At 35.5% G+C, this 15594-nt stretch overlaps 2 protein-coding genes across 3 annotated transcripts; both read right to left on the bottom strand.

Annotated features, from left to right (window-relative positions):
* On the bottom strand, positions 45 to 3230 carry LOC105174022 (B3 domain-containing protein At2g36080). Of its 2 annotated transcripts, XR_848804.2 has the most exons (4): positions 2373 to 3230; positions 1725 to 1936; positions 299 to 434; positions 65 to 193 (listed from the first exon to the last, which is right to left on the bottom strand). XR_848804.2 is itself a non-coding variant. In XM_011095980.2 (3 exons), the coding sequence occupies exons 1-3, from the start codon at positions 3145 to 3147 to the stop codon at positions 152 to 154; spliced, it is 1029 nt and encodes a 342-aa protein (XP_011094282.1). In that variant the 5' UTR covers positions 3148 to 3227; the 3' UTR covers positions 45 to 151. The 2 variants fall into 2 exon arrangements, 1 of the variants encoding a protein (XP_011094282.1); XM_011095980.2 differs by lacking the exon at positions 299 to 434 and having other exon boundaries at positions 45 to 193; positions 2373 to 3227.
* On the bottom strand, positions 10553 to 15203 carry LOC105174021 (lysosomal Pro-X carboxypeptidase). Its single transcript, XM_011095978.2, has 10 exons — positions 14706 to 15203; positions 14399 to 14588; positions 14168 to 14301; positions 12852 to 12964; positions 12526 to 12649; positions 11966 to 12121; positions 11436 to 11591; positions 11250 to 11329; positions 11125 to 11174; positions 10553 to 10848 (listed from the first exon to the last, which is right to left on the bottom strand). The coding sequence occupies exons 1-10, from the start codon at positions 15084 to 15086 to the stop codon at positions 10700 to 10702; spliced, it is 1533 nt and encodes a 510-aa protein (XP_011094280.1). The 5' UTR covers positions 15087 to 15203; the 3' UTR covers positions 10553 to 10699.

Below are 15594 nucleotides of genomic sequence, written 5' to 3'. Positions count from 1 at the left end.
GGATTTTTTTTTTTTTTTTTTTTTTTTGGGGGGGGGGGGGTGGGTGTTGGAGAATTTTCTTTCATTTTTCTTGCAAGAAACAACCATACTTAATTACTGATCTGATGATAGCCGAACAAGGTCAGATTGTGGACGTCACATCCCAAAAATCTTATCCTTGCCGATATACATCTCCTGAGAAACTGATCATATCCTGTTGCAACCATACAGTTCAATAATTAGCAAAGCCATCCCCAGCTGTGTGTGACAAGATAGATAGTGTGTGTGTGTGTGTTTGATAAGAATGCAAGAACCTCACATTTATCATTATCCCCATCCCTCTCATGGACCATTTTTCCCGCTTATAAATTAAATCACTGCTGCACAAATTAAATGCTCAGCTTTTGCTCCACCATCACTGTGTGTTGTGTGTGTATCCTAACAACAGGCTCTTCCTGTACAGACAACGGGTAGTACTCTTTATTTATAATTGTAAAAACTTTTTTGAATTTTTTGATTTATTAATAAATGGATAGAGGTTCGTCTAACCTGCCTAGGCAGGTGCGGATTTAGCCAAAAAATCCAATGTTAGCATTATTTAGATTACCATACTAAAGTCGTGTCGCAATCATTCTTATTATTGGATGACAATTTCCATATATTACAGAGCGTAAAATATACTATTACTGGTGTGGAAAGAACTTTTATAAAAAAGGAATTAAAAAATCTATCCCCAAAAAAAATCAAGAACCCAGAGTCAAACTAAGAGTGAAGTTTGAGTTTTACTCTTAGGAGTTAATTCATAGTACCTACCCAGAATCCCAGCGCCACCTCCAAACAGATAATTATTAAATGAATCAGAAAAAGTTAAGAATTGGTTGTTTCCGATACAAAAACTAAAATAATAATATATAGGAAGCAAAGCAAGTTGAAGGTTGAGGTTTGAGGTTGTTTGGTTCAAATATGGTCTGGTCACTGCTCAAGTTGACAAAATAATCACACCCCACCAAAAAGCGACTCCGCCTGCAGCTGCAACCCATTTGTCTAATGGTTTTTCAAACTCCCAACCTAATTTCCACCGTCTATACTTTGGACCACAGACCAAACTGTTACCTCCTCTGAATTTCTACACACCCTTGATTTGATATTACACACTACCTAAATTCCTACCAGATTTAGCAACACACATGTAGGAAAGCCCACCCCCACCTTAATTCTAAGGAAATTTAATTTCTTGTATATTGAATGTGAAAAACACGGCCTAATTCCTCATCGCCCGGTACTGTTTTATATTTGATTTTTACAAGATTCTTTCTTGATATTCGGGCACCTTTCTTTTTTTTCTTTCCCCTGAAGGGTGATTCTTGATTTTTGTTTCTCGATGTTCAACAAGAAATAAGGTATTTAGGACAAAGTAGGAAGCAATAGGTACCACAAAGTTGTGGTGTGTTCATTGGACGTTCCAAATTGAAGATTATTAATAATTACTTGTTCAACTTGACTAGGTGGTGGTCACGGTCAAGAATTAATTTAGATGAAGTAATCTACGTGTTAGGCAGATTGGAAGAGTGTTCAGACCTATCTAAAAGTCAGTATAATAAAATAATAGGTTGAGGAACACTGTAGCTCATGTCTGTGCTTCATTAGGGGAAACAGCAAAATCAAAGTGGGAAATTGGACCTGCAGACACATCTCCCCTCTCTCTAATTCTTAAAAGTTCAAAGGTAATAAAATATTTGGCGTACCATGTGATTGGAGTAATATTGAGGATGATGATGATGATACGGTGTGGGGTTGTGGGGTTGTCCCTGGCTAGACATCGGCGAATCCACTGGCGTCGACGGGTCTGATTCCTCCGCCTGGCATTCCAGGTTCACCCCAAACAACCTCAGCGTCTTGGAATTCCCACTCCCACTCCCACTCCCTCCTGTTGTTTGGTTCTGTGCAGCTACTGATCCTGTAATAAAAACACACACACGTAAATGCATGCACATCTGCTTTTCTTGGGTTACACACATACACTCACCTACGTGTGTCTGTGTGTGTATTATATAGATGTTGAGAAATGTGAAATGAATAGAGTTGATTGTTTGGTGATGTTGGGATTAATGGCCCAAACAAGATTTCTTTTTGTTTCTTAAGAAGAAAAAAAGGGGTGCAAAAAAACTGTAAACATGTCTGATGAGCAGGTTCGAGGGAGGTGGACACCACGCACAACCAAGGCGTGTAGAAGAAACACACGCCGAATATAACACGAATTTCAGGACAGACAGATGGAAATGTATGACTGCAATTACATGAAACATGTGTCTGCATCTGTAATAATAGTAAAAAATTGGAGAAAAAAGGAGGGAGAAGATAGGGTTTTTGTTCTTGTACAGAAAATGATATACCTGCATGAGCAAATTCTGGTAATTGGTAATGGAGAGAAGAGGGTCCTTGATTCTGGTTCGGATAATTAGGAGGCCCCGAATAATATGCCCTGCTCCACCCACTGCCGCCGCTAGCAACCGCCTGAGTCGCGGTAGTATTGTCTAGTCCTCCTCCACCACCGCCTGAGTTCCTTCGCCTCCAGCCAATGAAGAGGCGGGCAGCGTCCCCGCGGTGGCGAGCGAAGACAACGATATCCCCGGCGTCGAGCCGTTTCTCCTTGACGAAGCGGCTCCATCCTTTGGTGAGGACATAGCTCTGGCTGCTGTTCCAATAAGAGTAGCGGAATCTCCAGGATTTTCCCAACTCATCTTCGAAGGTCAACAGCAAGCCGTTCTCACCAGAGTCGATGCCATTATTCAACGGAAAATACTTCTCGGCGTGTTGCTTGGGTATAACTAGGCGGTTGAGCTTGCCGACGTCGCTGGGCGTCAAAGGTTTCTCGAACAAGGGGTCCTTGGGGATGCCAGACAGTTCCAATTCCAAGTCCCTGGGCGCGTAATTACCTCTGTCGTCGTCGACCAAATCCTCGTCATCTTCATTGTTGAGGTTGAGGTTGAAGTTGAAGGCGGTGGGGGGTGGGATAGGGTGGTGGTGATTAGGGGAGGAGAGCCAAAAAGCAGGGGTGGAGTTAGGGAGAAAGGGTTTGTGATTAGAAGAAGAAAGAAAAGAAGAATCCATCACGTAATGTGAAGAGCAGCAGTGGGCTTCTGAAGAGTAGTAGTGGTTTATTGACATTTCAGTGTGTCTGTGTACGAGAGGGAGAGTAAAAGGTACAAATATATCTGCGTCAAATTGTGTATATATATATATAAATAGAGAGAGAAAGAGAGAGAGAGAGGAGTACATACATATGTATAAATATATATATATATTATATATATAAAAGATGATTGTAGACGTAGTTTTAAGGAAGAAACGTGAGGGTGGGGAGGAGCCAGAAATTAAAATCAATCATTATAATCAGTGCAGAGTACAACTTTTTCAAAGCAACACGGAAATTAGGTATGCAGTAAGGCCCTGCACCGCACTGCACTGTACCCCCCACTTCTAATGTAATAAAATTCAGAAATACCAGCAGACCAATTTGGCAGAATATATATACATATAGTGGTATTATTATAGTAGTAGTCCGTAGCCGTAGCTTCCTACGGTTGCAATTGGGATACACACACTTGCCATGTTACTATGTTATCTTGTGTTGCCCTCTCTCTATATTCTTATAATGACCTCTTAATATTATCGTATTAATAACTGGCCTGGTTTCTAATATGAAAAGGTTTCTAAAAATAACAAAAAAGAAAGACAGAAGATAATGTGTGTTGTTTGATGTGCAGCATTAATAATTAGAGGAGGATGATGAGATAAGTTGCAATTGATGAGATGCTGCTGCATTTGATTCATTAATGAATGAATATATATATATATAAGGAGACCGCCTTTGTGTTTGTGTTGGGTTTGGGTTTGGGGGGTTTTGGGGGTATCGTGTTTCAATTATCTCCTCACACTTACAACCACCTCTACCTCTCTTTCATTTTTATTTCATCTCATCTCTCTCTCTCTCTCTCTGTCTCTATCTTTTTAGTATTTATTATCTATGATATTATCATCTGTCTCTAAGAGGATATGTATGTGTTTCATTGATGTTAGCAGATTCAGACAAAACCCCACCCTCAAATTTCAGGTGGAATTCAGACACCACTACTAACTACTACCTTTCATTTCATTTCATCTAAACCTCCCTTTTCTTTCTCTTTTTTGGTTCATCAGGACATATATATATATATATATATATCAGGAAACATAATAATAGTGGAGGTCAGTTACAAAGTTTTAATTTGGATTAAATAAAAAATTATATAATTCTGAGTGAAATAATTAAAATGTAATGATTTGTTCATAACAAATATTTTCATTGTTGGAGGAAAGGGCTTAGATATGCATTTCTAGACACACACGCACGTAAAGACAAACTCATACATAGTTATGTGTGTGTAATTATATATATATATATATGTGCGTATATTGATGATCACATGCAGCATGCTATTCATCACAATTATTATCGGTGGCTGCGTTATACATATAATAATTAATGTGCAAAAGGTCAGGAAACATGCACCTTATTCCTCATTGCTCTGTCCAAATCATTACCACCTTATCATGCATTATATATAATTAACTCTTGTTCAATATCAATTCACAAATTACCACTTTTGTTTTCTGTAAATCTCTGCTACAATTATTACCAATCTTTTTAGTTACATTCTTAGTTTTCACTCCATTATCTTGCAGAACATAACATGCCCCTCGCCTAATTAGATTAAAGTAGTTTTAATACAATTTTTTTAATAAAAAGAAGTAGTTTTAATATATATATATATATATATATATTTCTTAATTTCACTGCTTATTCGATTTTTGCTATTTCACAATTTAAATGTTTAATGATTCATAGAATCTATTATTATCTAACTTGATCGATAAATATGCTTGTTGTAAAAATTGGCTTATAACCCATTTGTTGGTAGGTCCAACCCACACCACCGCTGACCACTCATCTGGATGGCTGCCCATTTTTTACTGCCTTGGCTCATTCCTCTGGTTCAGCCCACTTCTTCCGCTACCCAACCCATTCACGCCTGACCTGATCCTCTTTAGTTTAAAGCGTCTCTCACTCTCTATCTCTACAAAATGAAAAACCCTAGCCCTAATTCCCCTCATCTCTTTCGCCCCTTCTCTCTTCGATCTCTTCTCGATTTTCTTACCCCTTCATCTCCCTCTTTCTTCGACATCAATGTCTTCCTTCTTATTTAAGCCGCCATTTTTTCTGGCAGAACAAAAAGAACGGAAGAAAACATAATACTTCTATCTCTCTCTGTTCTCCGATCAAAGTGTTCTTTGTGAACAATCTCCTAAGTGGAAAAACCTGAGTGGTTGATTTGAGTCTATGTGACTGAGCGTTGGTGGTGTGTTTTGGGTTGAAGCAATCGGTATAGTGGTTGCCGGCCTTGGTGGCTGTGGGTCACCCCTACCGGATCTAGCTCCTGAGCCATTTATCTCCTTTCTATTCTTGTTCCTCATTTACTATTGATATTGCTCTGTAATTATATTTGTCAATATTTTCTCTAGTATTTCTGTAATATTGACTTGTAATATTAAAGGATTTTTCGTAACCTACAATTCTCTGTAATAGTTTGATGAGGGTTTATTATTTGGGCTCACTACTGGAGGGTTTTCTCCCAACAATAGTATCAGAGCCTTCAGTTCTCTTCCATTGGGACCGCGTCTTCATTTCTCTGTGAAATAACCTCTTGATTTTTTTCGCTTTGTGTGATTTCTATGATTATTGCTTAGTGCTTATTTTTGAAGATTTGATATTTTGATTTTGTGATTGTTTCGTTGTGTGCGAACTTTTAAACTGTTTTGTGCATTATTTATTTATTGGATATTGCTTAGTGCATAAAAATACTACTTTGTGGTTTTGTTAAGTGCTTGTAATATTTCTACTTAGTGCATTATTTTTTACTACATAACGCTTATTATTTTCGAACCAAGACCAACACCTTGCTAATCCTCACCTGGTCGAACCCCTGAGGTTGTCAGGTATCTAGTTGAGATTTACCCGAGGTTCCCTCTTAATTTGTTATTAAGCTGTTAATATTTGTCTTCTGTTGATATTTCTCTAGTATCTGTTGTTATTTACCCTTTGTTTATATTTTTCTGCATTTGTTGCTAATATTTTTGTATTGATATGGCTGGTTATAGCTCTATTTAGCAACAAAAGATGAAAGGGACGAAAAACCTAGGGATATGAGATGTTATAATTGTGGAGAAAAATGGTATTTTATTAAAAATTATAGAAAGCCTAAAAGGGATGATAAAAATAAAGAAGATGCAAATTTCATCACTGAAGAGAATTCTGGAGAAATATACTTGGTTTGTTAATTCTGTTTTTCACTTTCTAGCCCATGTATGTGCAAATGTCTCTTTTTTGTTCTGCAGGTCCAATCCCATGGCGATGATGAAGCCAGATCTGATTTTTTAAACTGGTCCCCTTTTTCTGGGTCCCGATCAAGGGAGAGAAAGTTATAAAAATTGGCCCATGACCCATTTGTTGGTAGACCCAACCCACACCACTGCTGACCACTAACCTAGATGGCTACCCATTTCTACTGCCTTGGCCCACTGCTCTGGTTCAGCCCACTTCTTCTCCTACCCGACCCACTCATGCCCGACCGGGTCCTCTTTAGTTTAAAGGGTCTCTCACTCTCTTTCTCTGCAGAATGAAAAACCTTAACCCTAATTTCCCTCGTCTCTTTTCCCCCATCTCTCTCCTATCTCTTTCGATTTTCTTGCCTCGCCGTCTCCCTCTTTCTCCAACATCAATGTCTTCCTCCTTATTTAAGCCGCCCGTTTTTCTGACGGAGAAAAAAAAAAGGAAGAAAATGGAACAATTCTATCTCTCTTTTTTCTCTGATCAAAGTGTTCGTAATAAACAATTTTCTAAGTGGAAACCTTAGAGGTTGATTTGGATCTATGTGATTAAGCCTTGGTGACTGTTTGAGTGACTGAACCTTGGTAGTGTGTTTTGAGTTTAAGCAACTGGTGTAGTGGTTGCAGGCCTTAGTGGGTGTGGGCTACCCCTATCTAATCTGGCCCCTGAGCCATTTATCTCTTTTCTGTTCTTGTTCCTCATTTACTGTTGATATTGTTATGTAATTATATTTGTTTATATTTCTGTAATATTAAAGGATTTTTCGTAACCCATTATTCTCTATAATAATTTAATGACGGTTTATTACTTGGGCTCACTACTGAAGAGTTTTCTCCCAACAATGCTTTGTTGATTGCCCACTTCACTGACAATTGATTATCTCCTTATGTAGAACATCGATCACATCAATTAATTAATTAAGACAATATTAATCTAAATACTAAAACTAATCAATACGCATCATTAGTGTGTCTATATATAACTATCTTTTGTATCTGATGACGAGGTTTTAGCAGTTAACAATATTGTTTATATGTTAGGAATTAATTAAACTATCATGTTGAGTACTTACAAAGAATCAAACCCTGAAAGGGAATCTGCAGCTGGCCCAGAGTTTCATTGATTAATTAATTTAGAAACACACACACACACACATATATATTAATATTGCAAGATGTTGGAGGCAAATTAAGACATGCAAGCTCACGAGTGATTGATAGATATAAATATAGAAAGTGATGGGCGGGGGTGTTGAATCATAGGTTATTACATTATTAAAAAAAACAAATAATTACTATATCTGGAGTTCCACAATTCCCCAATATTATTGAAATCCCACCTGGACGATACATATATATTAGTGAGACAGGATTATAACATAATGTAGACTGTACACGTGAAACTACTACGACCAAGCCTTTTTTCATACTTATATATATAATTATGTTATTCTTCATTAATTAATTATTAATTAAGTTGTACTATAGTAATAACATTTTTTGACATAGGTAGCTAGCTAGGGTGATTCATTCATCCGAATATATATTGCAGCATACAGTTCAATGTAACTAACATTGGTGTCCTGACTCGTCCAAGACCAAGAACAATGTATCGTAATCCAGGGGCTGATACGCATCTCTATTTGTCTCATCACCATGTTTATATATGGAAATTTGGTACTGCTTACATCAATAATTTATTACATTGTTACAAGACATATCCAAGGCATAGGATCTTGATATACTCTCCTATGTCGTGTGATTAGTTCTTTAATGTTGGATTATCGTTATTAATCTCTGATTAATTGGGTAATTAATATACGCTTCACATATATAATTTCGGTATTTTTATTGCCTATTACACTATTAATTATTCAACATTAGTCATCATGGCACGCCATCCATACGTGCATATAATAAATAATTTTTTGTATTTTAAAATATATTGATAAATAATAAGATATATAAAACAAACACATCACGTTTCAAGAAAAAAAATAAAAAAGGCAAATTCAATCAGCATAGTTAAAAAAAATCGCTACAGTGGCGTCACAAAACCACCGTTTTGACTTTATTTTTCAATCGCATAGAAAATAAAATTTAATTTAATTCTTATTCTAAGTTTAAGAAAATAGGTGAGAAAATAATACATGTACAGTATTGTAAGAGTGAGATATACATGTGAGCGATCATGCCTAACATCAATCCATATGATGATCAGAATAGATCTGCTCATCTTTTGGTTGCTGCCTTACAGTTAAGACCTGTATTTTATTTTATTTTATTATATTTAAGATGGATTGGATTTTCATATCTTGACTTGGACCATAATTGCTTATATTTTCCTACATATAATGTATGTATTTTTTTCAAACATAAGACTTGAAAAATTAGGTAAAGGCTCTGCCTGTCATCTGTATATATATTATTACATGATAAATGGCACACCAATTCATCAGCCTCTCAAATACAATTGCCCGAAGCTCTAAAACCTAATTACAATCTATTGTTTTCCCAGAAATTAATTTTCACAAATGAATGTTGGGTCCCCTGTTTTATAATTACGGAAAGTTGTTGGGGTTCCGATTTTTTATTTGTCTATATTTGGATATTTGATTAATTAGTGAAATTACTGTTTTAACCAATTCCTCAATCCTATATATGGATATTTCGCAAACTATAATTTTAAATGGTATTTTACTACTTTGATTTATTATGCTTTTTTCACCATATACTGTGATCCGGATCAAAGGGTTGTGGTGATTTCAAGGGTCCAGTCCAAAAATGCGTAGTACTTGAAAAAACAAACAGGTCATTAGGTATATTGGTGGTTCCCAGGTGCGAGATCAAAGAGAAAGATGTGTAGTATATATTCTATTAAGTTTAAAGACGACGTACTGATTTTGGGGTATTTTTAAAATTAGATGTCCATATAAACACAAATCCACGTATTATGATTTCAAACTCCCGTTTATAAAGTGATTGCCGATTGTAGTTTTCGATCAATAGATCGAGAAATATAAAATGCGCGAATCCTTATCCCGTTGATTCCATTGGATCACATGAATGTTGATCACTTTCCCTATTATATGATAAAGACTTAAATTATTTGATTGAGATCGCAATTATTATATTTGCTCACCGTCTAATAATTTGAACAAATGAAGCTCCTGAATTCCATAAAAATATCTGATATCTTGAATTAAAAAAGTGTAGTTGTAAAATGGAGGTAGCCGAAGCCACGTCTCTTTTCTAATTTATTTATTCATTTGATATGTTTCTGGGGCTGAAAAAGGTCCAAATGGAATCGGATCCAGTAGCAGCATATGATAAACGGGCGTAGACTTAATTCGAATAGGGCCCACTAGATCCATCTCCTGGCCCACCCACCCACTTATATCCCATACCATACCTCCGCAGCATCTCATCTGATCCCAGGGTAGTGCTGTCATCATTCAGGATTTATCTTTTCTCTGTAATTATTGCTTCCCCTTTTTAACCTTTTCTATGCTTATTACAATTCTACCCATTTTTCAAACTAGATTTTTCACCTGCGATTTCATCAATTTTTTTAAGTAGTAATTACATAATTACATTAATATTTCGTCAAACTAAACAATACACTGATTCTAATTTCATTTCAATAAACGAAAAAAAAAAGAATATAAATAGAAAATTTCTCTTAGGATTTAGGATTATATTTTGCAATTCATTTGGAAATTTGGGTACTTTCTCTCTCTCTCTCTCCCCCTTTGTTGGTCCGCACAACATTTAATGCATTTGACTATCTATATGCACGTACTTTACGTGTATATAAATTGCATGTTGAACGCCATAAACAGAACTTTGGGGGAAAAATGTAATTATTAGGTTATTAGTAGGCCACAAAAATACACCAAATTTCAGGGAGAAAAATTACATGATAGAGTAATGGGTGGCACGTCTCGTCTACAACAGCATAAGTATGCAGTTTGAAATGTCAAAAAAGCAGCATTTTGTGAGAGAGCTGTCGTATTCATGGCCTAACTTGGGAATTTCTCACCTTTCTTGATTTACATACACCTCACCCACCTACATATCCTGTTTCTTCTTCTCGTGCACAAACAACCTTATTTCTTCGCATTTCTCTATATACATACCATAAGCATACGGAAAAATCACAAAATTTGTAATTTGACTTAATTGTTTAATACAACAATTTTAAGTTGACGATGTTTAAGAATGTTGTGAAGCCATTTTCACCTTTAGGATTTCATTTGTGGGTGTGTGTATGTGCGAATACATGAAATAGGTACTAGTTATTGTAATAATCAGAAGAATGTGCCAAAGTACGATAGTATTGTGATAGCCACTTGGATATGATCCGGACTTCTCTATTTCTCACATCTTCAAGCCACTTTGGATCTTCACTCGTTGAGAATCTAAGGTCCACGTGGTGCGCACCTGTCATACAATCCATCAATTTATTACAACGGTAATGTAATAAAGACAAAAACTGATATTTTATGTGTAATTACATATACATTTTCATATGCATTATAATAATAATAATAATAAAAAAAAAAAGGAAATAGAGAAAGAAACACCACATAAAGCACACCAATTCTTACTGGGCCTATGTAGCCCATTTTTTAATAGGCCTCATATGGACTAGGGCCCAAAAAGAAGTCCAGCCGAAACAAATACAAAAAAGATATGAAACTCATTTCCTAAACTTACCTTCTTTTGCAACAATAGCCACCAAACTTTTGGATATATCTTTTAGCACCCTGCCATCAAGAACAATAATAATAATAATAATATCAGTACAAAAATATTACAAAACATCGATCAATACTACGTACCCTCCACCGCTCCACGGATCCCTCAGTCCATTAAAGAATATGATATTGCTCCCGAATCGCTTCAGAACTCTGTATATATTCTGTAAATTAAAAAAAATAAATTCCAATAAATACTATAAAAAAAAAAAAGAAAAAGAATAAAACAAGTGCTAGTAATATTATTTTGTGTTGGGTGGAGATACTGACATGGGCCCCAAATTGAGTGGGGATCCAAGTGGGCCTGGGCTCGATGTTGTAGTTGTCCTTGCAAAACACAAATCGGTCATTGTAACTGTAGTTATTGGGCGGGAATATGCTGTCCTCTGTGTTGCCATCTGTCAGCAGAATCATCTCTGTGCATGCCTGAAAATCCTTTTCAACTTAGCTAAAATTATATTATTTTTTTTTAAAGAAATTTATATTTTTTGGTCCCATATGGTGGAAAGTATTGTAATTTTTGTCCCATAATTTATGAATTTAACACATTTAGTCTCATATAATAAAAAGTTATAGGATTTTTTATTTTATAGGATAAAAATTACAACACAGTTGGTTCGATAAGATTAAAAATTATAGCATTTCTTGTTCTAAATCGTACATTTTTTCTAGCTTATGGATCAAATATGCTAAATCTATAATCTGGGATTGAAAATGCAATGCTTTCTATCAGGATCAAAACTGTAAATTTTTTTATTTTAAAATATATCTATTAAATTTCAATCAAGAGTAATCCTCACCTGCCACGTCCACCCACCGAGCCCGTGTGGGTCCGAATCGTCAGCCAGATCAAAGCACGTGGCGTCGCCGGTGTAGTTGTAGTAAACGTTGGCCGCACCATATAGTTTCTCGAAGGTGTTGTTCCCAGTCTTTGGATCATCTATTGCCTTGCACATCTGCATTACATATTTAGTCGTTTTTAAATATGATCAATCAATTACAATTTTCTTTATCAGAAACTGATAATTATATCAATTATTTCATATCAAAATATGACCGACCAACAACTAATATTAAATAAATCAAAATTAGGTACGTACTTTCGTACACATAAAATAAAAATTCAAACCAAGAAAACTATAAATGGAGATACCTACCATAGGAGCATTTCGGACAATATTAGAAACTAATTTTTAGGGTTGGAAAAGTTATTGGGTGACAAATAATATAGTCCATTTTAAATAAAAGTTGGTCCATACATGATAAATCAATAATGGACCAAATTATTAGTTGGTGACGTATAGCATATATACAGCAGTTTTAGCAGTTAGATAGAGATTGGATATTTAAAAATGAGTACCTGTTTGACAGGATAGGCAGGCAAGGGAGCCAGGAAATTGGTGGGAGTAGGATAATCTGTCATGGCTGTGTAAGTGTAAGCTGTACCAAGCCAACCCTTCAGAGCCTCTCCACTAATGTAATTCCTGGGGAGCGGGGGAAGCCACACTATTACATTTTAATCAACAAACTTTGCTATAAAATAATTGTATGACTACCAATTTTCAGTCCCAGAAATGGGAAAGTGTAACCTGAATTAATTATGCAATACACTTTATCATGTAATTGGAGTCGACCAGATGGGATTTAGCTACACGAAATTTCAGAATAAATAGCGCAATCTCTTACTTGCATATTCTGAATGACTTTCTGAGAATCTCGAGACCGCCAGGTTTTGCTGCCGTGTCGTCAATTTCTTGCCATGATCTTTTGATCACTTTGTAACAGTTCTCACTCTCGCTCTGTTTTCTCGACATAAAAGGAATAACAATAATTAATTAGATTATTCATAATGTTAAATCATTTATTACTACTACTATTATTATTATTATTATTTTTGGTAGAAACGACGAATTATATTATGATGAATAATTTTATAAGGAAGCATATATAGTAAGAGTAATAACTGGTGGAGAATGAGTGATGATCAGATGATATGTCCCATTCTTGTTTTCGTTGTCCTAAGGGAGTAGTAATTTACATGTTGTAGACCAATTGAACCATCAAACCTTATCATTAAACCTCAACTCGATTGCTTTCCAACTCTTGGAACTATGACACTTTCCATGTTAGGGAAAACACTACACCACTACCTTAAGATGCACATGGGGTGGGTATCTTATCATAATCATCAATCAATTGCACATTTATTATATTCTACTTAGTTTTCTATTTCAATATGTTAAATAAAATAAATTATGTAATTTTTGTATACTTGACGTGTACGTATTAAATAAAAATATACAATTAAATTTAAAATAAAAAGATCTGTTTGCTATTACATCAAACATGAAGATAACTAGTGGAGAAAAATTCTATTCGTAAAAAAGATTATAATAGTGATGTGGGTAAAATATGAAAAATTCAAAATAGGTTAGTTCAGGTCTAACCACTAGAAAAAACATTTATTATTGGCTATGACTAAAGATCATGATAAATGACTATTATAATTATGATCAAATAAAATCGATGCAAAAAATTAGTTTTTCCACTATGAGAAAATTTGCAATGACTAAGAACCATGGTCACAACATAAAAAACTATGGCAAATATTTTAGCCACCATCGCAAAAACAACGGTCAACAACCATTACGTGATCATGGTTAATAACTATTTGTTACGATTATATGCTATTAACCATAACAATTAACTGTAGTTAAACATTATAATTCCTGTAGTGAATCAAACTCAAATTTAGATTAAAATTTGTGAATCAAACTCACACAAAATCAAATTCAGTCTGTCAATGTACTATGCCAATTCCAAACAAACCTCGTATTTATGTAGAAAGTTCACGTAGATGAACTCATGTGAAATGTTTATTAAAAACTTGTATTAATCTTGTGAATTCTTTTTTTGCAATATTATATATAAAAGAATGGATGGAGTTTAATGTATATAAGATTATTGATATAAAACAGGGATAGGGTGAAGAAAGATGCTACCCGAAAATCGTGGGTGATGATATTGTTGAAACTAAAGGGGGAAGTAATGTTGTCGAAATTGAGGATGGGCGCAGAAGACGCCAAAGCTCCCACAGCAACATGCGGATACTTGAGTCTAAACCATGCTGCCAGCACTGCCAATAAAAATACTACTCTGGTTATTCACCAATCTCAAGAAATTCCAATATCCTGTCAGCAATTACAATTTACATATAATTAAGAATGTCATACTTCCACCATAGGAACCTCCGAACACCACCACTGGAGAATCAATGGCCGTCAGGTTCTTCTTCAGATCAAGAATCAGCGTCGCGTAGTCTGCCAACGCCTGTGTCGCGCTCAAATAACCAAGTGTTGATGAATTAGCATATGCTCTCTCTTTACTCCCCCCAAACGGCATCGACTTCCCATAATACCTATGCTGCAAATTTCTTTTAAGTTTTTAGACAATTCATCTTAATTTTTTAATGTGTGTGTGTGTGTGAAGAGAGAGAGGGAGAGAGAAATGTATGATGTATGTATATATATATGTATACACCTCAATGAAAAGGAGTAGAGCTTTGAAGATAGGAGCAGTCTCAAACATGAAACCAGTGTTTTGAGCGAACCATTCGATGTCGCCCTCGTTGCCGGTGTAGACGAAGATTGGAGCATTCTTGTCAGCGCCGCCGCCCCAGTAGTTGTCGTTGATCAAGTACCTTTGCTGGAAGGTCTCATAACTCTGTGGATTGTAGTTGAAGTGATCAAGAATCTGCGTGAAGAACTTTTCTTCATAAAGCTCATGACCAGTTTTGCTGCCAAGAATCCGCTGCTCCGGCTGAACTATCGAAGAAGGGAAACCATGTCTGATGTTCTTGGCTGTAGTGACAGCTGATGACGAAAACAGATGTAAGAACAGCAGCAGCAGCCAAATTGCCATTCTCTTCCTCTCTCTGTAATCTGTTCTTGTATGTGTGGTGTGTGTGTTAGAAAGAGATAGAGAGAGAGACAGAGAGAGAAAAAGGGTCCGAAAGTCTACAAGTAATTAGTCAGTCTTAGAAGAGGTTAGGAATGTGGGAAATTAACCAAAGTTTGTAGAAAAAGATTGATAGAGATGTATGGTTACGGAAAATTTTAATTCGAATGAAATTTAATTAAATTTGAATCAATTATATATAAATATAATAAATTTATCGTGTAGTTGGTGTACAGTTCAAGAAAAATAAACTATTACATGGTAAATATAATGTATCAAATATGCTATATAATTAATTTGATTCGAATAAATTTTTTTATTATGGTTAACTTATACTAAACCCCAGCAAGCTTAGGATGCTCCGTTGACTAGGTTAACAAGTGTTTACTCAAAAAGAAAACCAGAATACTACAAATATGCATGTGTGTCCATCAACATAAATTACAATGTGACTTGCTTGCAATTGTTCTTC

This window comes from Sesamum indicum, linkage group LG11 (genome assembly GCF_000512975.1).
Source record: "Sesamum indicum cultivar Zhongzhi No. 13 linkage group LG11, S_indicum_v1.0, whole genome shotgun sequence".
Taxonomy (NCBI): domain Eukaryota; kingdom Viridiplantae; phylum Streptophyta; class Magnoliopsida; order Lamiales; family Pedaliaceae; genus Sesamum; species Sesamum indicum.
This window is presented reverse-complemented; position numbering and strand designations above follow the sequence as displayed.

Coding starts and splice junctions, on each gene's coding strand:
- LOC105174022 (XM_011095980.2), bottom strand. CDS start 3,147: ATGTCAATAAACCACTACTACTCTTCAGAAGCCCACTGCTGCTCTTCA. Junction 1,937..2,372: donor ACCAGAATTTGCTCATGCAG/GTATATCATTTT, acceptor TTTTTATTACAG/GATCAGTAGCTGCACAGAAC. Junction 194..1,724: donor AATATTACTCCAATCACATG/GTACGCCAAATA, acceptor TGGTTGCAACAG/GATATGATCAGTTTCTCAGG.
- LOC105174021 (XM_011095978.2), bottom strand. CDS start 15,086: ATGGCAATTTGGCTGCTGCTGCTGTTCTTACATCTGTTTTCGTCATCA. Junction 12,965..14,167: donor TCATCACCCACGATTTTCGG/GTAGCATCTTTC, acceptor TCGAGAAAACAG/AGCGAGAGTGAGAACTGTTA. Junction 11,175..11,249: donor GATCCGTGGAGCGGTGGAGG/GTACGTAGTATT, acceptor TCTTGATGGCAG/GGTGCTAAAAGATATATCCA.